The 21,373-nt window shown below is 43.5% G+C and overlaps 2 protein-coding genes across 3 annotated transcripts; one reads left to right on the top strand and one right to left on the bottom strand.

Moving 5' to 3' along the window:
* The first annotated feature begins 7,894 nt into the window (after nt 1-7,894).
* LOC109422909 (uncharacterized) lies at nt 7,895-9,213 on the top strand. 2 transcript variants are annotated; one of them, XM_029857430.2, is made up of 4 exons: nt 7,895-8,119; nt 8,183-8,378; nt 8,440-8,599; nt 8,655-9,213. In XM_029857430.2, the coding sequence occupies exons 1-4, from the start codon at nt 8,106-8,108 to the stop codon at nt 9,131-9,133; spliced, it is 849 nt and encodes a 282-aa protein (XP_029713290.2). In that variant the 5' UTR covers nt 7,895-8,105; the 3' UTR covers nt 9,134-9,213. The 2 variants fall into 2 exon arrangements, with proteins under 2 accessions (XP_029713290.2, XP_029713289.2); XM_029857429.2 differs by having other exon boundaries at nt 7,895-8,378.
* Nucleotides 9,214-9,282: 69 nt separating this feature from the next.
* On the bottom strand, nt 9,283-16,615 carry LOC115258941 (putative nuclease HARBI1). Its single transcript, XM_062851453.1, has 4 exons — nt 15,963-16,615; nt 15,457-15,898; nt 15,247-15,391; nt 9,283-14,799 (listed from the first exon to the last, which is right to left on the bottom strand). The coding sequence occupies exons 1-4, from the start codon at nt 16,088-16,090 to the stop codon at nt 14,417-14,419; spliced, it is 1,098 nt and encodes a 365-aa protein (XP_062707437.1). The 5' UTR covers nt 16,091-16,615; the 3' UTR covers nt 9,283-14,416.
* Nucleotides 16,616-21,373: the final 4,758 nt, after the last annotated feature.

Raw genomic sequence — 21,373 nt, 5'->3', positions numbered from 1 at the left:
ACTCACTATCCCACCACGGATTGGGGGGTTTCCTGCGAACCGACGGACCTGGCACTGGTCGACGTTGTGCCTGACGCGCACTACTGATGATCAGTTCTGATAGAAACTGATACTCTTCCCGCGGTGGAAGGACTTCTACCGATTGTTCACCGTCGATAATTGCTTCTGCGTACTTCTCCCAGTCAATGTGCTTGGTGAGATCGTAGGCGATGTCGATAGATGGAGGTTGATGTGACCCATTGGAAATAGAAACAACAATCGGCAGATGATCACTACCATGAGGATCCTGGATAACCTTCCATGTACACTCCAGCGATAGTGAGCTCGAACAGATTGAGAGGTCTAATCGGCTGTTTCTAGGGCTGCCATCTTGAGCTGGAGGTGCCACTCGTGTAACTTCTCCGGTATTCAAAATTGTCATGTTGAAGTCGTCGCAGAGGTCATATATCAACGTTGAACGGCTGTCATCGTACAGTTCCCCCCAGCCTGTACCATGGGAGTTGAAATCTCCCATGAGCAGCCGAGGCTCGGGCATAACCGAGCAGATGTGGGCGAGATCCCTGCGAAATATTGCAGTTCTCGGTGGAAGATATATGGAGGCAACACTGAGGGTTTTACCTCGGATAGTCACCTCACATGCGACGGCTTCAATGCCTGTCATCGGATGAAAATCGACTCTGTAAAATGAGTGCTGCTTCTTGATCCCTAGAAGCACCCCTCCGTAAGAGTCGGATCGATCAAGGCGAATGATATTATAATCGGGAAAAGGTAAGGTTACATCAGGTGTCAGCCATGTTTCGGATAGTGCAAAAACATCGCATTGTAAATTGTAAACTAAAAATTTAAAAACGTCTAATTTCGGTGTAATACTACGACAGTTCCAGTGTAGAACCGAAATCGTATCTTCGACCTCGGTGGTTAAATTAGCCATCGAAAGATACGATTGTCGCAAGGAGGGGCATTTTAGAAGCCAACTGCTTCAAAAGAGGGGTCACGCAAGGAAGAAGTCCTTTTACAATGTTCTTCACGGAGTCTGAAGCATTGAAGAAGCTGAGGATGATGTCTACAATGCCAGAGAGCGTAAACAATGGCGCACCCTGAGGTTGCTCCTGGTGCTCCGAATGCTGTCTTTCCGGTTGAGAATTCGAAAAACGTGGGACATCTGGGATTTTAGATGTTCCCGGGAGTGATGGAAAGTCTCGTTCGTCCTGGATTTTGAATCCCGGAGGGGAACGTTTTGTGGCTTTCTTACCACTCTTCAAATTTGTCATGGTGGGTTGGGGGTCGCTGCTAGGCAGATTCCGAGGTTTTTTGGTGGGTCTCTGGAGCCTCATCCGTTTCCTCGTTTCACCCTTGAAAACAAAGGGAACCACGTCCCCGACCTCAGAGTCAGAGCCCTGATCATCGAGAGATAAAGACGAGTAGATGTTACGGGATTCAACGGTCGGGGCAGCTTTTTTCAGCATTTCGGCGTAGCTTCGCCGTGATCGCTGCTGCAGCGATCGTTTTTGATGTTTTTTCTGCTGTATGTACCTTGGGCAATCAATCAGATCATGTGGACGGTCGCTGCCACAATAAACACACTTGGGCGGCGTTTTACACGCACCGTCCACATGTCTCTCCCCGCATGTTGCACAGCGAGGTTTATTGCTGCAGTACTGGGCGGTGTGGCCCAGCTGCTTGCAATTGATGCAATTCATTACCTTCGGTACATACAGCCTCACAGGTAGCCGAAGTTTGCCAATCACCAGCAGATCTGGTAATGCAGATCCGGAGAAGGTCACAGAAAATTCTTCAGATGGTGTGTAAACCTTCTTCTCGCCCTCCTGGGACACCGAATGCATTTGCCGGCAATCCAGTATCTGGACAGGAGGGAGAGAAGGGTTATGGAAACGACCACAGCCTTGCATGATCGTTTCGCAGGTCAAAGATGCGTCGGCGACCTTCCCCGAAATCTCTATCGACGCGCTTGGTAGGTAAACGAAGTACTCAAGTGTAAACAACTCGCAGGCCACAATCTCATTAGCGTGTTTTCGGTCGCCTACTGTCACCCGAAGCTTAGCTGTACCGACCATGTCAATGGAGACAACGGAAGAATACCGCTTAGTCAGATCCTTGCTGATTTGAACGGTGTTCAAACGTTTGCCTTTGGGTCGGAAGAAAACAACATATGGCCCGCCAAAGTCGGGAGGGTAGGCCTTGAGGCGGGGGGACGTCGAAACAGATTTACTGTTGGTGTCCATTGCAGAAGCACCAGGGTGAAGGGAGACAAAGGGATTAGCATTTACATCGCCTTGTTGGCTCGAGCAGTCCGATGCCAATAACGAAGCTTTGTTGATGCGGTACGATGTTCCCCCGCCATCATCATCATCGCCCATTGTGGTAGCTAACTACCACCACGGGTCACTCAAAAATCTTAAACTACCACTATCACAGGGACGAGAAATAATCAAAAAACAAGGGACAAAATTAACGCTACAGGAAAAGTGAGAAAAAACTGCTTATGTACCAAATTAAATCTAATCAAAGAGTCAGTGGAGAGGGGGGAACAACGAGAGGTAACTTTATGTACTTATCTTTGTGCACTCTGTTTAGCCACAGGCTCGACGACGACAGGTCCAAGCGATCGGATGGCCCGCACAGGGAGGAAGCGAGCTGCTTCTGAGCGCCCGACGCTGCGCTGGTGTGCGGCGGTTGAACGCTCTCTGCTCTTCTCTCGGTGGGCTGCTGCTGTCGACGACGATGAGCTTGGGTACTCACTGGAAGAAGCCGATCACGGCCGCGCGAGCGGCGCGGTGTGCGGGGGGTGCTGCACTGATGTGCTCGATAATCGGTCAATGCGCCACGTGATAAAATGAAAACGTGAACTTTACTCAAACTAAACGAACTTTTGCGGCAAAAATTGTGGCCTAGCCAACCGCACGCGTCCCACTAGGGATTTTCACTTAATAACTTGATCACTCGGAAAACTAGCACTGGAAAAAGCCACCGAACTGGATAGTATCGGGAGACAAACCGGACGAACGAAAAATTGCGACTGTCTCGCACGAACGCTCGCCAAAGAGTGATATACCAAACTTATATAAAACTTTTTGGGCAAAAATTGAAAGTAATCGATATTTTCGTCTTTTGTCAATGCCTTTGAACAATCTGCTCTACAACAATGTTTTAACTATTTTTATGACAAATGACCACTTATTTTCGGTAGATTGATCATAATAGATTTTAAATATGGAATTGCACCTCGATATTAACAGTCGAGGTGAGTTACTATTAGAGTATCTGTCTTCGAACAATATTGACATTTGCAATAATGGTAATAAACCTACTTTTTCAAATGCAATCAGACAAGAGGTCTTGGATCTAACACTGTGCAATGCTGCAATATTTGACAAGATCACTAACTGGCACGTGTCAGATGAGATTTCTCTACCCGATCATAAACACATAATCTTCAATTGGAGCGGTGGAGATTATTCTAGAAAGCCCAGGAAAACAAACTGAGATCAATATGTAGAATTGTTAAATGAGCATTCATTTACAATGGGAGAAACTATCGATTCAACCCAGAAGTTGGAATAATTTTCTCAAATGGTAAATGGAAGTAGGGTAGCGATCCACTTGGACAACGGCCGGTATTTTGGGCACTTTTCGCTATAACTCAGACAATTCCAAAACAATTGACTTGAAATTTTGTACACGGCTAGATACTACGCGTATCTATTTCGCGTTTCAAAATTGTGTCAATTGGCTCAAAATCGGCTGAGTTATAGCAGAAAAGTGGCCAAAATAGGACCCCTGCCGAGATGGTTCCACTTCCCTATCATCAATTCAAGCAGTTTGCCCACCATACAATCGGATCGCCTTGGAAAATTTTCGCGTAAAATGTTCAATAAAGCGAAACAAACGGGTGATTGGACTCAGTATACCCGAGCAGAAGAAAATATCAACAGCATAATCAAATGTGTTATTTTGGTTTAATAACTGAATAATGGTAATCAGTAATTTTTATGTTATTAGCATAACATATTGTGTTATTAACTTGTCTGTCATAAGCGGCAAAATAACAAAAATCATAACAAGAAAATGTTCCTGGAAGACTAATTCAATAACATGTTTTGTTAGATCAATTACAACATAATAACAGGCAATTTGTGAACTTGTTATTGTTTTGTTATTGTCCCTCACATATTTGGACATTCTCTATAGTAAAATAATAACTAAACTTGTTCTGCAACAAAATAAATTTTTGAAATGTTATCTTTTGTCTATTTCCCAATAACTTGAACACAACATAAAAAGATTGCCCAACAAAACATGTTATTAAGAAGATATATTTTGATAAGTTAACAATAACAAATTATGATATAAAAACAGGCTGTGTGATTCTGTTGTTATCAATTTGCTATTCTCCTCTGCTCGGGTAGGAAAGCCCTGACTGAGTACAACAAAGAGTTACGAAAGTCTAAAAGAAAATCATGGGTGCTGACATGTGAAAACATAAACAGTTCTCTTGTAGTTCCAAGACTACAAAAAACGCTTGCAAAAGATCACGCAAATGGGTTGGGAAACCTGAAACACGACGAATGGAGCTTTTACCAGAACTCCTCTTGATACTTTGGATTCAATGATGGAAATTCATTTTCCAGATTCGGTTCCCAGTGTGGATTCCAATGATATTATATTTCTGGAAGGTGAAGAATGTCCTAGTATAAACTGAACGGAGTCAAACAGTACAGTAAACACCACTTCAGATTTGGCTGATGAAATCTTCACGAAAACCAGAGTGGAAAATGTAATTAGATCTTTTCAGCCTTTTAAATCTGCAGGAGTTGATGGGACATTTCTAGCACTGATTAAAAACGGAGAAGCGGTGTTGGTTCCATTACTAATTGAGATGTTCAAGGCTAGTTTAAGATTGGATTACGATCCATCAAAATTTAGCCTTGTAAAAGTTATTTTCATACACAAAAGGGGAAGCGAGACTAGATGCATCCGAAAGCATTCCCGTCCATTAGTCTTCTTCAGCTTTGTTGAAGAACATGGAAAAGGTTTTGAAGGATTTTATCAATTCTTCTGACATAAAAAAGCATCCCTTATCTGACTTCCAGTTAGCTTATCAATCTGGTAAGTCAATGGTTACGGCACTAAATTCGCTAGTAACAAAGGTGGGAAAAAAGTTTTCAGCAAAAGATATAGCTCTATGCGCTTTCTTAGACATAGAAGGAGCTTTTGATAATATCTACCTCCTATTTATCTATGAAGCGTGCCATGGAGAATAAAAACAATGTATCATACATTGGATTTACACAGTGCTTGCAAAAAGAGAATCACCTTTGAGCTGGGAAGTTCTTCTATAACAATAAAGGCAACGAAGAGTTACCCTCAAGGAGAAGTCCTCTCACCACTATAGTGCACTAATGTGGTCCTTAGTTGTAGACGATCTTCTAAGAAGCTTGAAGGGAAGACGTTTCGAAGTTGTGGGCTTTGCAGACGATATACATAAGTGACCCGATTTTGTCAGCCCCTTTTCGGAATACATTTTTTGGCGTCGATTCAACGGAATGCATTCCATCCGAATGGATTGTAGCTCAGCAAGTATCCAGGCTTTCAAGCATCATTAGTTGCTGAAGTATGACTATGCAAAGCCAAAAAAGTCACTCTTTTTGCCCTGTCGGTATTATACATTTACAAAATTCTTGTCGGTAAAAACAATGTTGACTAATCCACAATAATATTTGAACTATCTGGAAATAAAAACAAAGCAAATTCAAAGCTAATATAAATAAATAAAATGAATTTCCATAAATGACTTAGGCATCGAATAATTTCCGCAGCTATGACAGCAGGGGAAAGCTCAACGTTCGATGCAAATCCTTCTTCGTCGAATCATAACGCTCTATTGACGGAACAAATTCATACCGCTGATACCGATACCAGCTGATATTTGCCAATACGTCACAGAGTCAACAAACCGCCGAGAGTGTGTCTATCCATCCGTATCGCTCGGCTGCGCTCTTATGGGGACAGCCGTTTCATCCGATTATCGACTACCGTTCGGCTTCGATTATTAGTTCTGTTGACCGTATTTCGTCATCAAATTGATTGGACAAATAGCACGAGCGTCGAAAAAAAGAGTTACATACAAACAACTTATCCAGTTTAACCAAATCGATTTGTGCAGGTATTTTCCGCTGGGCTGGGACACAAGCTATTTGCGTTGTAGTAAAAGAGACCACAAGCGACCGGCGGGGCGGGCCGAATTAAAATAGTAAACATAAACCGAGGGGATATTTTACCGTCACATGAACGCGAAAACGTAGCCGGAGCCAAACAGGGCATCCGTTTGCGCTAACGAGTTGCGGTTTGAGATACGAAAATAAATTGAAGTGTTAAGTAAAAATTAGCGCCCACGACGTAGGCGTTCCAGGACATTTGCAGAGTCATCCAACCCATATGCGATGGGAGGTTGTTTTCTTTGAAACACATCTCGCATAGAAAAATCTCGAGTAAAGAGATTGTATACCTGTTTTGCGACAATAGTTAATATTTGAACTAACTCTTTTAATTATAACACCATGTTCTATGATATGTGTCCCAACTTCTTTCTAGTGCTCAAAGCTTTATGAAATTTGGAATGTGTATAATCTAGCTAGTATACTTTAAGATTTTGCAAAAACTTCGATCTACGCTGCAGCATCCCAAAACACCCGAATTTTCCCAGGTGTCCCAAATGGTTGATTTCGAATCTCAAAACCGTGAACCAAGCTTTTTCGAGAATCGATAGTTTCATCGACTTGGCGAACTCAACTCCTCTTTCTTTCGAACTCGACTAGTTGTTCGCTTATTCCTTGCATCATCTCCACGACACTTTTTCTCTAACACCTCTAATATTGCTCAATCTCCGAATGGCCATGGAATTTGAATCCGGAGATCCAAGATCATCGACCTTCAATAAAGGACCTGTCTCAAATGCCTTTCTTCTTCTGACTCTAGTTTCGTCTCTTTTGGAGTGATGACCTCAGACAAACAGACGTAACAGTTGCGAAATTTTCATCGACCACGCTTTGAACGATCATTTTAAACTTCCATAGTAGTGGCTTTCAAAACCAGAGGCACGCGCATAATTTTCCTTTGCGTTTGACGTTTCCCACTAGCGCCTTCCGTTGACGATATTGCACAACACAGTGTTTCGAGAAACATTTCCACCAGGTGATGGTAGTGTGGACTGGTATCAGTAGGTCGGCTCCAGAGGCACGTGTGGACTGGGCGATGAATTGTCACGAAAATTATTTTAGGTGTTACGTCTGTTTACTGTCTTTTTTTCTTCTAAACCTTGGGGGAGAACCTACTCAACAGACCAGGGGGCCAGCAAAAGCCAAAATCCTCGTAGCTCACAACAAAAACACTTCAGAATTTTTTGTGCTGAAAATTGATACATTACACGATTTCTTACTGATTTATTTGCTATCTTCGCGTTGTCTTGTAATTTCGAACGATTGCACGCTTAAATTTTGATAACCCTTTGCTAGTTTTACATGTTTTACTTGAGTAATAACTTATGATAATGACTAATTCGCAAATGTCAGAGATCTGTCAGAGTGCCCAAAGTGTCAATTTCCCAAACATGTTAAATTCATGTGGACTACGGCTCATCTATTCGTGGTGGACGTCCGGGCTGCCCCGCTGCAACAGACACAAGAACAGGAAGATACAGATAGTATGGAGTTAAGGCCATCTTCTACAACAGAAGTAAAAGCCACTACTTGCATTGCTTCAGAGAGGGGCTAGTGCACATCGCACCCTCAAGGATAGCTGTTCAAAAAAAGACAGAAGTTTTCGACTGCAGCGCAGAGCCAAACAAAACATGCGACACAAGCACGTTTATTCTGCTCGGCGTGTGACGTGACAAAAGTCGAGTCGTATGTGTCACGCGATTCCCGTAGGCGAAAGCGGTGACAAGAGTCGATGTGAATGAACACCAATGAACTCTCACCGCATTCCGACAGTCGACTTGTATCGACAAATGTCGCGCACGGGTGACGTTTTCGCGTGAGAATTGTCGCTACCTCAGAAGGAGTCGAGAGCGTTCAAACAACGCAAAAATGGAGGTGAAACGGTAAGTGTTTTATTTCTTTAATGCCTGAGTAAGATTATTTTTCATGAAAATCGTGTATTTTAGTGTACGCGTGACCAATCGCAAACAGTTTGAGCATCTGGTAAGCAGGATGGAAGCGCATCCGACGGTGGCAAAGGGCCTAAAATTCAGTGAAGCATCTGGAGTAAGCCAAGATGCTTTCGTTTCAGTTTGGAAGGAGTTAGCTGCCGGATTAAACAGCCTGGGTCCCCCGATCCGAACGGTGAAGGATTGGCAAAAGGTTTGTGTTATAAAGTCTCTGAAGGTATGTGTGATTTAAGTTGATTATTTCTTATTTAAAGGTTTGGACCGACTACAAGCTGAAAGTCAAACATAAACTGGCCCACAACAAACGGGAGGTCAATGCGACTGGGGGTGGACCCAACAATATGAAAGTGCTGTCGCCATGCGAGGAGGCAGTTGTGGAAATGCTTTCTCTGGACAAAACGGTAAACCATTCCGGTAAGCTTTTTTTTCCTTTATTTAGAACAATAAATTTACTTAAGTAATACTACAGGATCAGCATTTGGTCTACCTCGTCGTCCACCGCCATCGGCTTCTCCGCTTGTCAGCCAACCAAGTTTGCATCCTTCACCGCCCGGATCCCCGCTACTATCAAGTACCATGCGGCAACAGGCAATTTCGGCAGATGAAGCGGATCAGGTCGAGTGCGACCGTGGAATCCGAGATGAAGGTATTGAGAATAGCCACAGTCCTGCGAGACGCAAACGAAAGCAGTCAAATACTCGGGATGTTCGACACGAGCTATTGATGGAGCAAACAAAATGCATGCAGAAGATTGTCGAGCATACTGGAGACTGTGCGCGATACGCACGTAAAATGTGTAAGCTTCGGGAGGAAGAGGTAAAAAATCGGAAGGAATACTTGTTGCAGAAGGAAAAGGACAGGAAAGCTGACCTGGAGTACAAAATAGAACTGCTGCAGTATAAGAAGAAGAAACTTGACATCCTAGAGCGTCAGTATCGAAAGAAGTAAGGAACTCGCATTTGTTATGTTTTTCTTTCAAAAATACACAATTTTATGAAATATAAGGAATAATACTGTTGGCAAAATTATTTAATACTACACGAAAAAAACGCACAGAGATGGAGATCTTGAGAAAAAGATGAAAATATAGCAAGAACGAAGGTAATACTTATATCAGAAAAACAATCTTAGATAAAAAAAACCCTTTTAGAATCGATTACGGAAAATTTTAGAAGGACTTCTCCAGCTCCACCAGAGATCCTTCATATAATTCCTCCAATTTACATTCCTGAACCGCTCCGTGGAACTCTCCTGGTTTTGTTAATCCTTTTGCTTTTCTTACGCCCCTAAGAAGGGTGTAAAAACCACTTGGAGAACCGACATTCGATCCGAGTAAAAAAAAAGTCAAGTCGTCTGTCAACCGATTTGGGTTGTCTTAGTACAAAATGAAAGCTACATCCTAGTAGAGCGCTATTGAGTTTTATTTCGATTGGACATTTGGTTACCGAGATATTCTTTTCTTTTTTCTGGCCAACTATCACCGTTCGGAGCCAGTTGTGTTTTACGTCGGCTGGGTCTAGGAGCTAAGCCTTAAATTTCGACGCCCCCAGGGAGACAGCCTCCACACCTGAGGACCCTACATATCGAACCCATCAACACATGGGCCGGGACCTACTACTTTACTTCCTATCCGATGGAAGGCGTGATTACGGATTTTATGTCTCAGAAAATCCCATCGGCGTCGACGGGAATTGAACCCCGACCGACTGGGGTGAGAGGCAACCACGCTTACCACTACACCACCGACGCCGACAGATATCTTTCGAAGAGTTCCTACAAGTACTATACAATTTAAGTTTTTGAGAGATTTTTGACATAGAGTACTTGCAACACAATGTACAAATTCATGCAATGGCAGGCAAAGAAAGCCCTTTAATTATAAACTGTGGAAGTGCTTTAAGAACACTAAGTTGAAGAGAGGCAGGCCTAGTTCCAACGCGAACGTCAAGCCATAAAGAAGAAAAAGAAGAAGAAGTTCTTGGGAGTAATAAGTTGTATTTTTTGTAACTTTTCAAGAGATTTTTGAAAATGTATGTTAATATTTTTTGTCGTCTATCAACCGATGGAAAGCAAAGCTACAATATTCTAGTAGAACGTCCATGATTTTTTTTTTCGATTGGACATTTGGTTACCGAGATCCAAATGTACTTGGGAGTAACTTTTTGAGAGATTTTTGACAAAATGTATCGTAAAAAAAATCTCAGCCGTTTCTCAATCGATTTGGGTTCTCTTAGTACTCTTGGCAAATTATTGAGTCCGTCGAACTCAATAGCCTGGGACCTCCGACTCGCTCAGTCAAAGATTGGCAGAAGGCAAATTCAAAAAAAAAAATGATAATTTATTTAAATATAATAAACTGATTCTTTATTTCAAGGTTTGGACTGACTTCAAATTAAAGGTAAAAAAAAACAAGCTGGCCCACAACAAACGAAAAGTTTGGTGGTGGACCAAACTCATTGAAGGTTCTTTCACCGACAGAAGAGACGGTTGTAAAATTGCTGTCTTGCTTATTAAGAATACATAGAATTTTGGGGAAATTTCCAACTCTTTCTTGAACTCCCAGGATTCTGTAGGGAATTCTTCCACATATTCTATCATGAATTAGTTCAGATATTCGTCGAAACATACTTTAAAGACACTTTGAGCTCCATTGGAAATTCATCCAGGGATTTATTCGAAAGTTTTTTACGGATTTCTCGAAAATTCCTACGAGAATAGCTTTTTGATGTTTGTTTAAGAATTGCTCCCTAAATTTCTTCAGGCATTTTTCTTTTATTTTCTCCCTCTTTTTTATGAATTCCAACAGGGACTCTTTTATGGATTTCTTCGGGAATTAAAAAAACCTCCAGAATCCTTTTTTTAACACTGTTATTACTGTGAGTTTGTCCAGGAATTTTCAAGGAGTTCTTCGGTAATGCAAGAGTTTCTCCGGAAATTCCACCAGGAGTTTCTCCGGGAGTTCCTAAAAAAGTTTCTCCGGGAATTCATCCAGGAGTTCCTACAAGAATTCTCCAGGTATCCTGGAGGATTTCTCCAGGATTCCTGGAAATTACTGCAGGAGTTCCTCCGGAAATTCCTGCAGGAGTTTGTCGGGGAATTCCTCTAGGAATTCTTCCGGGAAAATTCATAAATTTTCCGAACATTCCTCCAGGAAGTTTTTCCAGGAATTTCTCCAGAAGTTCCTCCGGGAATTCTTGCGGGAGTTGCTACGGGAACTCCTCCGGGAATTGTTCTAGGAGTTCCTTCAGGAATTCCTCCGGGAATTAACACTGCAGAAGTTTCCCCGAGAATTCTTCCAAGAATATCTCCAAGAATTCTTCCAGTAGTTACTCCAAGAATTCCTACAGGAGTTCCTTCGGAAATTTTCATAAAGTTCCCTGCAGATGTTCCTCTAAGAATTTTTTTTTCTGGAATTCCCCCGGGAAGTTTCTCTTTCTTCCAGGAATTTCTTCCTTTTCCCGGAATGACCATTGGAATTCTTGCAGGAGTTCCACCGGGAGTTCTTCCAAGAGTTTTTTCCGGGAATGATTTCAGGGGTTTCTCCAGGAGATCTCCCGGAGGTTTCTGAAGGATTACCTCCAGGAATTCTGCAGGAGTTCCTCCAGTAATTCCTCCAAGAGTCGCTCCGGTAATTTTTCCAGGATTTCCTTTGGTGATTTCTGAGGAGTTTTCTCGGGAATTGTTGCAGGAATATCTCCGGGATTTCTTTCAGGCCTTCCTCCAATAATTCTTCCAGGAGTTCCTCCAAGAAATCTTCCAGGAGTTCCTCTAAGAACTCTTGCAGGTCTTCCTCCGGGAGTTTTTTTTAGGAATTCCTGAGGAGATTCTTGCGGGAGTTTCTATGAGAATTCTTTAAGGAGCACCTTCAGGAGGGGGTTTCTTCATGAGTTCTTCCGGAAATTAATCCAAGAGTTCTTCCAATAATGCCTCTAGGAATCCTTCCAGGAGTTACTTCAAAGAATACCGCAGAAGTTTCTTCGGGAACTTTTACAGAAGTTCCTGCAGGGATAATCCATAAGTTCCTGCGAGATTTCTTCTAAGAATTCCTCCAAGAATTCTTCCAGGAGTTTCTCTAGGAATTATTGCAGGAGTTTGTCCGAGGATTCTACCAGGAATATCTCCGGAAATTCTTCCAGGAGCTCCTCAAAGAATTCTTCCAGGAGTTTTTTCGGCAACTCTTCCAGGAGTTCCTCAGGATTTTTTTCTACAGGAATTTTTGGAGAAATTACTGAATCACGGAGAAACTCCTGAAAGAATTTCCGGTGGAACTACTGGAAGAATATTTAATGAAATTCCTGACAGAATTCTCGGAGAAATTCTTGGAATAGTTCCCGGAAGAACTCCTGACGGAATTTTCTTTGGGAATTCCCGGAGAAGTTTTGGAGAAATTTTGGAGGAATTCCCGAAGGAATTCTCGGAGGAATTCCTGAAAGAATTCCCGAAGGAACTCCTTATTCCCGGTGGAACTCCTGGAAGAATGTCAGGAAGAATCCTCTTAGGAACTCCTGTAGGAATTCCCAGAGAAACTCCTGTAGGAATTTGCGGAGAAACTCATAAGAAACTTCTGGAGGAATTTCAGGAACTCTTTAAAAAATTCCCGGAGGAACTCCTGCAAGAATTTCCGTGAATTTCAGGAATCCTGGAGGAACAACTTGAGGAATTCCAGGAATCCTAGAGGAACTCCTGGAGGAATTCCCGGAGAAACTCCTGAGCACTTTTATGCAAGAAATGCTCTAGAAATTTCGCTAGAATTCCTCTGAGAATTCTGCTAGAATTCATCTGAGAGTTTCGTTAGAATTCTTCTTGGAATTCGACTAGAATTGTTCTGGGAATTCCACTATAATCCTTCTGGGAATCCCGCTAAAATTCCTCTGAGAAATTCGCTAGAATTCCTCTGGCAATTCCACTTGAATTTCTCTGATGATTCCGTTAGAGTTTCGCTAGAATTCCACTGGGAATTCCACTAGAATTCCCCTCGGAATTCTGCTAGAATTCCCCTGGTAATTCTGCAAGAATTTTTTTTCCAGGCATTTCGCTATAATTTCACTGGGAATTCCGTTAGAATTTCCCCAGAATGCCTCTGAGCTAGAATTCTGCTAGATTACCACTGGGAATTTTTCTAGAATTCCTCTAGAAATTCTGCTAGAATTCCTCTGAGAATTCCGCAAGAATTTCTTCCTAGTAGCACACATGTGTTTATGAATCGATACAACTATATGACCAAATTTAGTCTTATAAGAGTCACATAATGCTTTATAGGACATGCGTGCTATTAGCAGAGACCCTATTCCCGCTAGAGTTTCTCTGATTATTCTTTGATAAGATCTGCTAGAATTCATATAGAAAATTTATTTATTTGGAGGAATTCTCGACGAAATCCTTAGAGGAGCTTAAGAAAAAATTATTGGGATGTTTCTCGGAATCTCGTTCTCCTATACTATACCGAAATTTTCCAAGAAATCTCTAACAAGAACGCTGAAGGAATCCTTTGAGGAATTCGCGAAGGTATCACTAGAAATATTCCTGATGGGATCCCTGGAGGACTTTCTGAGGGTATCCGTGGAGAAATCCCCAAAAAAATCGCTGGAGAAAATCAAGAATAAAAAAGAACCTCTGAAGGAATTCTCGAAAAATCCCTGGACAAAATTTTGAAGCAATTCTTAGTTACAGGACCCTCTTCCCAAATGCCCCCGCACCACATAATTCTTATTCACCCTTAGTTGGTTTGACAGACCGTTGAAAATTTTCGTATACATATTAAGTGAATATCACAATTAACAAGAAAGTAGCACAGAGAACAGACGTTTAAGCTCGAACAAAAATACGTCGAAATCGTGTGTAAAGGATTTAAGTGTACCTCAACGCCACCAACGGAGACTGCCCCACATATAAAGTCGATTTGACCCCACGATGGCAGTGTTCATCGTTAAAATACACTAGCCCGCAAAGCGACACGAGCGAGCACTGGAAACAAATTTGACAACACAACAATGTAAGTGATGGGATGCTAGCGCCGCGCAACGGGAGCATAGCCACATACTCTGATATGACCGTTACAAAGTTTTACACAAGGCAGAAAGCGAAGAGACGTCTGTTCTCTGTGGAAGTAGTGTAGAATTAGCTTTTAGTTAAAATACACACTAATAAAAACATAAAAAAAATCAATGTATCCATATATGTATTTAAGATTTATTTTCACTTATTATAAATACATACAAGTTAATTGTAAATTTACGTGATAGAATACATTATTTCTTCTCTTATTTCATTTGCTGATGCATCTGGTTCGCCTTCATATGGAGGATCCAATACTTCATTGTCGTCCGGCTCTTCCCATTGTATGTTGTCTTCGGGTACATTGAACCTTTTCCTCAAATTATGCAACGCACAGCACACATTTACAATTCTTGCTGCTTTTTCAGGTTTATAGTGTAATTGACGTGCTGCCAATATGCATCGGAACACATTCTTCATTACTCCGATAGTCCTCTCGATTATATTTCTGGTTTTTGAATGAATTTCATTGAACTTTGTTTGCCTCGAGGAGTTCGGTAGATTTGCAGATGACCGAAATGGTGTAATTAAATACGGTTTTAGAGGATATCCTGCATCACCTGCAATTGATAAGAATCTTGATAAGAATAGTAAATGCTATTGATTAATGATATAGCATAGACATGTGTGGATATGGAAAATCCTAAGTCAATTTCATAACATATACACTGCCGTGAATCGCATATCAGTCCCATCTTTGCTGGATTTCCTATGCAAATGGGACAAATATGCGATTCACGGCAGTACATCTAGTTGTGTACAAAAATGCACGTCAGTTGGTGTGGATTTGGCTGAATTATAGTGGAAAGTGCCCAAAATAGGTCTTGTCTGATTAAATGGTCTCAGAACCTATAAGGATACGTCCATGAATTTGTTTCCTTATTTCTTCTTAGTGCTGTAAATCGTACGGTTCAATCGTTGTACAGGAACCGGCTAAATGAGATGTGTCTAAGGAACCTGTTATATTTGCATCCATATTCACACTTTGCTAAACCTTTGTAACTCACCTAAAAGCCATGTGTTGGTTTCTCCATTTCGACAATTTTGATTCAAAACAGCATCTAATTCGTTGTTGTTCCATATGAATGAATCGTGATTGGCACCAGGGCTGTTGGCATCGACATATCGAATAAACTGCCGATGATCACAAACCTAAAAACATATAAGCAGATATATTAACACATTTTCTAGGTATAATTCATGCATTTAACACTTACCAGCATGACGTTCAAGCTATGGAACCCTTTCCTGTTGTAATACAGGTGTTGGATGTGACTAATGGGTTTGAAGATCTTGACATGTGTGCCATCGACGCACCCGATTACACCAGGGAAACCGGTTTTTTCATAGAAACTGCGTTTAATTTCATCTTTCTCTGCTTCTGATGTGGGGAACTGTATTGCCACCGGACAAATTTCGACCTCAAAAGCTTCAATAACAGATGACAATGCTTTCGAAAGCGTTGGCTGAGCCATCCCTGCGAACAAGTCGTTACCAACTCCCTTTTGGTAACTTCCTTCCGCAAAGAACCTCAACGCTGCTGTTAATCTGAGCATCGGTGGAACGGATGAGGATTTTACAGATCCTCCTAATTTGTTTCCCACGTTGTCCATCAAATATCTGAACAAATCCTTTGTTACTCGAAAGTATGATATGAATCTGAAAGTGGAAAAGCTTCCCATGTTAATGTATGGAACAAATTTGTTACCATAAAAATACTTACGAATCTTCCGGTATCTCCAACGGGTTACTCATATCCCGCAATCTTCGACGTTCGAGACGAACAAAATCTAAATGTTCCTCTTCTTCCTCGATCTCGTCATCACTGAACCAGAATTCGAAGCAACTCATTGCACAAAATACACCACAAAACTAACTAATTAGTTTTAAGATATTAGCAAAAAAATATTTCCCCAAAACAAATCCGCCTGTTTGATGTTTGGAAGTACGAATTTACAGGTGGCAACTGCGATAAGGGCCAAATGCTCGATCAATTGGTGTTTTCAGAAATGCGAATAAAATCCGCCAAAAATCCATATAAAATACTTTTTTTTATTGAGAATAAAAAAACGTGTATATACAGGTTAATTTCTTACATATTTTATTCGAAAAATGGTGAAATCTGACAATATTAAAAAAGCATTAAAAATAACATTCTTCAGATACGCCATAATCCGAAAGCTTTCACGTAACACCTTGTAACACGCCAGTCTGACAGTTCTTCAGATGAACAAGATGTTTGTTTACGTTCATTCTCTCAGTTGCAGCAAAAGTGAACCTCTCACCTCACTCGCGTCGACAACCGGAATCGGGTGACAAGAGTCATGCGACGACGAGGTGAGAATTGTCGCATCACCTCACACGCCGCGCCGAATAAGGGTGAAGACCGATGGACAACTCACTGCAGCTCCCCGAGCACGGACAACAACTTCAACGTCAACATACGCAGCGGCGGCGGTGACGACGATGATGTCAACAGTGAGCGGCAACATGACAGCGAGTGCCTTCCAGTGAGTGCACTGCGAAGGAGTGAGTGGCCCGGTCGATCATCATTGCCGTCATCATCATTATCGCTCCAGAACGGTACTGCGAGTTCGCGACCATTCTGGAATGCGCTGCGCGCGACTTTTCTAGAACGCGCAGTGCGCTATAAATATGCGCATAGTGCGCAGTGTTACTCCAGTTTATTTTCAACCGTCGCGCGTGTAAAGTCGTGTAGTGTAACAAAGTTAAAAGTGAAGTGTAATAAAGAATAGTACAAACCAACTTGCCTAGTGTGTTTTTGGCCTTCGTCCCGTTTTAGAAAGTAGTTTTCTGAACATTTGGTCCTTCGAGCCGGATCCTGAAGATCCAGCAAATCTGAAGGCTACAGGCAAGTTTTGTGCCGCGTAATCGTGTACGGTCGTAGTAAGTAGTCGCGACGCGGGTCGTGTTTAGTGTGCCGGCAAGTGATAGTCGCGAGACCACCGTAGCAGTGTCCGTCCCAGTCAGCGGTACTGTTGGTCTTGATCAGTCGACTGCTTAATCGTCCGTCGAGTATTTCGATAGCAGCGCAGCTATTGTGTAAGTCAGTGCATTCAAAGCGTGTCAGACGTCAGTTGTTCCATTCAGACACAAGCAGCTGAGGAATTCAACGGCGTCACCGGCCGGCGGCACATCAGTATTTGTACAGCCCATTCAGTTTGAACGACGGATCATCATAATTTTCGGCATGGCGGCAGAGCTCAAGCGACTGCGTGGAGTGATTCTAGGACGATTGACACGGATCGAGGTGTTCATCCGAGATATCGACTCCAAGTCCGGCCTGACTGAGAAACATATTCAAGCACGACTAGAAATCATCGACCAGTGTTGGACAGAATACAGCACTGTACAGAACAACATCGACGCATGTGAAGACATCGACGTTGAAGATGAGGAAGAAAAGCGAGCTGCATTTGAGGAGCGATGCATCAACGCAAGGGTTGCTCTGCGTTCCGTCCTAAGAAAAATTCAGGGACAAGGAACAACACCTGCTGGTCGAAACATCGACCGACCATTGCTACCTGTTCAGCTTCAACACCAGCTTTCAGTTCCACAACAACCAGTGGCTGTGCGATTGCCAACGCTAGAGTTGCCTACTTTCGGAGGTGATTACATGGACTGGCCAGGATTTAGGGATTCATTTCAGGCACTCATCGACAGAAACATGCAGCTGTCCAACGTGCAGAAGTTGTTGTACCTGAAATCGACCCTCAAAGAAGAGGCAGCTAGCGTATTGGATGCGATAGATATCACCGATGCCAACTACCAGGTGGCCTGGGATCTATTAGTGGAGATGTTCGAAAATCGTCGAGTGATCAAGCAGAAGCATCTGAAGGCGTTGGTCAACATCAACCAAGTGCCAGAGGATTCGCCGAAGGAACTGCGCCGTTTGTTGACAGAGTTCCAGCGGAATGTCAATGCCCTGAAACAGCTTGGTGAATCTACGGAAGAATGGAGTACGCTTCTGGTATACCTCATCGCCAGTAAACTGGATGGAACATCACGCCGCGATTGGGAGATCCAGACCCAGGACGACGAGTCGCCTACATATGAAGAGATCGTCAAGTTTATCAACAGAAGATGCCACACATTGGAAGCATTGGAAGTAGAAAAACAGAAATCCAGCAAAACTATCAACTCAACACAGTTTTCGTTAACTGCAACGATGTCAGTTGGTTGTCGAATTTGCCGGAGCAGCCGGTACCATCACTTATGGAACTGCACAGAATTTATGACAATGAGTCCTGCAGCCAGAAAGAGACAAGTCAGGAACATGAAACTGTGTTTCAACTGCTTATCGTCGAAACACAAGGTTAATGAATGTATTTCGAGAGGCTGTAAGTCTTGTGCTATGAAACACAATACGCTCCTTCATGGCTCGAAACCGCAACTACATCAGCAACACGTAGGACTTCAACGTGGCATATCGGCTAACCCATCAAGGAACGTCTCATCACCTTGTGCACTTCCGACTACAGCCACAGCTATGCTCAGCACACATGAACGAAATAGAAGGAAGTTACATCAAATGATAGATCAAGGATCACCTTGGAGAACCAACAAAACGAATTTGGATACTGCAGAGAAATCGTCCATTTTTCGTATCAAGCAGCCACGGCTCGGAAAACATCATCAGAGTAAATGCAAATTTTTGAAGGCGAGCCTTCAAGGCCGGCGGTATGTTCAAAAAAAGACAGAAGTTTTCGACTGCAGCGCAGAGCCAAACAAAACATGCGACACAAGACCGATGGACAACTCACTGCAGCTCCCCGAGCACGGACAACAACTTCAACGTCAACATACGCAGCGGCGGCGGTGACGACGATGATGTCAACAGTGAGCGGCAACATGACAGCGAGTGCCTTCCAGTGAGTGCACTGCGAAGGAGTGAGTGGCCCGGTCGATCATCATTGCCGTCATCATCATCATCGCTCCAGAACGGTACTGCGAGTTCGCGACCATTCTGGAATGCGCTGCGCGCGACTTTTCTAGAACGCGCAGTGCGCTATAAATATGCGCATAGTGCGCAGTGTTACTCCAGTTTATTTTCAACCGTCGCGCGTGTAAAGTCGTGTAGTGTAACAAAGTTAAAGGTGAAGTGTAATAAAGAATAGTACAAACCAACTTGCCTAGTGTGTTTTTGGCCTTCGTCCCGTTTCAGAAAGTAGTTTTCTGAACAATAGCTGCATAGCCTACAGTACCGAACATCGATGACTTGCTTTGGAGAGTCCATCACTATAGTATGCTGGTGCTTAGTCAGTTTCCCGAGTTTCCCTCTTTGCCCTCGGAAGGCGTGCAACCAGATCTGACTGAGGGTAAGGGTATCACTACTTTTCAGGCCATATCAGCTGCACCCGAAGGTTGCTAACAGTAGGGCCTCCACCTTATCCGGCCCTTACCGGGCACCACTTTCCAACCACGGGCTCGGATCCTACCCAGTTGACCGACGCCACGACAGCAACGCTACCAGGACTTCCTCTCCATGGCCACTTGATCGCTGTAAGGGTCGATTTCGACCGCAGGTCACCGGTATGACCTACGAAGCCGACTCCGAACCCATGGACAGCTTCGGAAGAACCCGCATGCCCGAAACGGAAACTGAAAGGACCTGTGTCAGGTGGAATGTTACTTCCCCATGGCGCCTATTAATCCAACTATCAACCTTCGGAATCAACCTATGGGTCCACCTTCTTTTGGTGGAACTGTCCCACGCGCGCTTCCATTTGACCATGGAGGTTATCCTGGCAGTCCAGCGTAAGCCTCTTGTGCCGCGCATTTCGAAGAACTCCATGCCCTCTTTAATAAGGATGCCGATAGGTTATGGCGTGATGACGCAGAGCGCGTCGTGTGACACGGTATGGTACGCGCTCGCAACCCTCAGATACATCAGGCTGTAAATACTTTCCAGCTTACCACGGAAGCTTTCGGTACTTAACGCAGTGTCCCACGCCGGGCTGGCATACCTTAGTATGGACGTAGTGATACTAGCCAGAAGCTTGCGCTTACTGGCGTACACCGCAGAGCTATTGGACATCATCCGGGACAATGCAACTATAGCTGTGGAGGCTCTTTTATAGGCGTAATCAACGTGACTACCGAAGGTGAGCTTATCGCCGATCATCACGCCCAAGTGTTTGAAGGAGCGCTCGACGTGATAGTGCAATCGCCTACACTGATCACCGCTTGCCACACCAACTTCCGGTTGTACGAAACCTCAGTTTCGTGGTGAGCCAACTCCAGTTTCCAGACCCTCATCCACGCCTCCACAGTTCATCATCTTGATCGAGTGGGTGCTAGTAGACTCCACTTCTTCGATCGACACGCCGTAGACTTCGAGCGTTATGTCACCAACGAAGCCGACAATCTCCACTCCCACCGGGAACTCTAACCTCAACACATCGTCGTACATGACATTCCATAACATCATACCCAGGATGGAACCTTGCGGGACTCCAGAGGTTATGTGAAAGCACGCCCGACTCACCTCTGTGTCGTAAACTAGTACTCGATTCTGGAAGTAACTTCCGAGAATCTTGTACAGGTACCCGGGTATCCCCAGACGCAGGAGTGCATAGGCAATAGCTGGCCAACTGGAACTATTGAATGCGTTCCTTACATCCAGAGTACTACACAGTAACGCTGGAGCGCTATCTCGGCGGTTTTTGTAACCTCTCCTTCCGGAAGCCAAACTAGCTGCTCGAGAGACCATTTACACCCTCGGGGTGCATCAACATTCTATTGAGGATGATATTTTCGAGCACCTTCCTCGCCGTGTCGATAAAGCATATTTCTAAATGCCGACGTGTCTCCGAGTGGTTTACCCGCATTTGGCAATAGAATCAAACTCTGCCTTTTTCATACTTCTGGGAAAACTCCCTCGTCCAGGCATTTCTGCATAGCAGACCTGAACATCTTGCGAGCCTCTGCAATAGCTACTTTTAAGGCCAGGTTCGGAACTCCGTCCGGACCTGGGGCCTTACCTACGCTAAGGGACCTTGCTATCCCCGCAAGTTCCACATCGGTGACCCTCTCCTTATCGCCAGCCCCAGTCCCCGGCTATCCTACGAAAGGAGGCCAAGGACTAGGATCATGACGCGTAAAAAGCCCCTC

The sequence above is a fragment of the Aedes albopictus genome, chromosome 2, assembly GCF_035046485.1.
Source record: "Aedes albopictus strain Foshan chromosome 2, AalbF5, whole genome shotgun sequence".
NCBI classification, from domain to species: Eukaryota; Metazoa; Arthropoda; class Insecta; order Diptera; family Culicidae; genus Aedes; species Aedes albopictus.
Note: the sequence above shows the minus strand (reverse complement) of the source record. Positions and strands in the feature narration are given on the sequence as shown.

Bases quoted from the DNA above. Each gene is read 5' to 3' on its own strand.
- LOC115258941 (XM_062851453.1), bottom strand. From the start codon at position 16,090: ATGAGTTGCTTCGAATTCTGGTTCAGTGATGACGAGATCGAGGAAGAA. The intron at 15,899-15,962 runs GTAAGTATTTTT...TTCCACTTTCAG, and splicing joins TTGGAGATACCGGAAGATTC to ATTCATATCATACTTTCGAG. The intron at 15,392-15,456 runs GTAAGTGTTAAA...ATATGTTTTTAG, and splicing joins ATAGCTTGAACGTCATGCTG to GTTTGTGATCATCGGCAGTT.
- LOC109422909 (XM_029857429.2), top strand. From the start codon at position 8,163: ATGAAAATCGTGTATTTTAGTGTACGCGTGACCAATCGCAAACAGTTT. The intron at 8,379-8,439 runs GTTTGTGTTATA...TCTTATTTAAAG, and splicing joins CGGTGAAGGATTGGCAAAAG to GTTTGGACCGACTACAAGCT. The intron at 8,600-8,654 runs GTAAGCTTTTTT...GTAATACTACAG, and splicing joins CAAAACGGTAAACCATTCCG to GATCAGCATTTGGTCTACCT.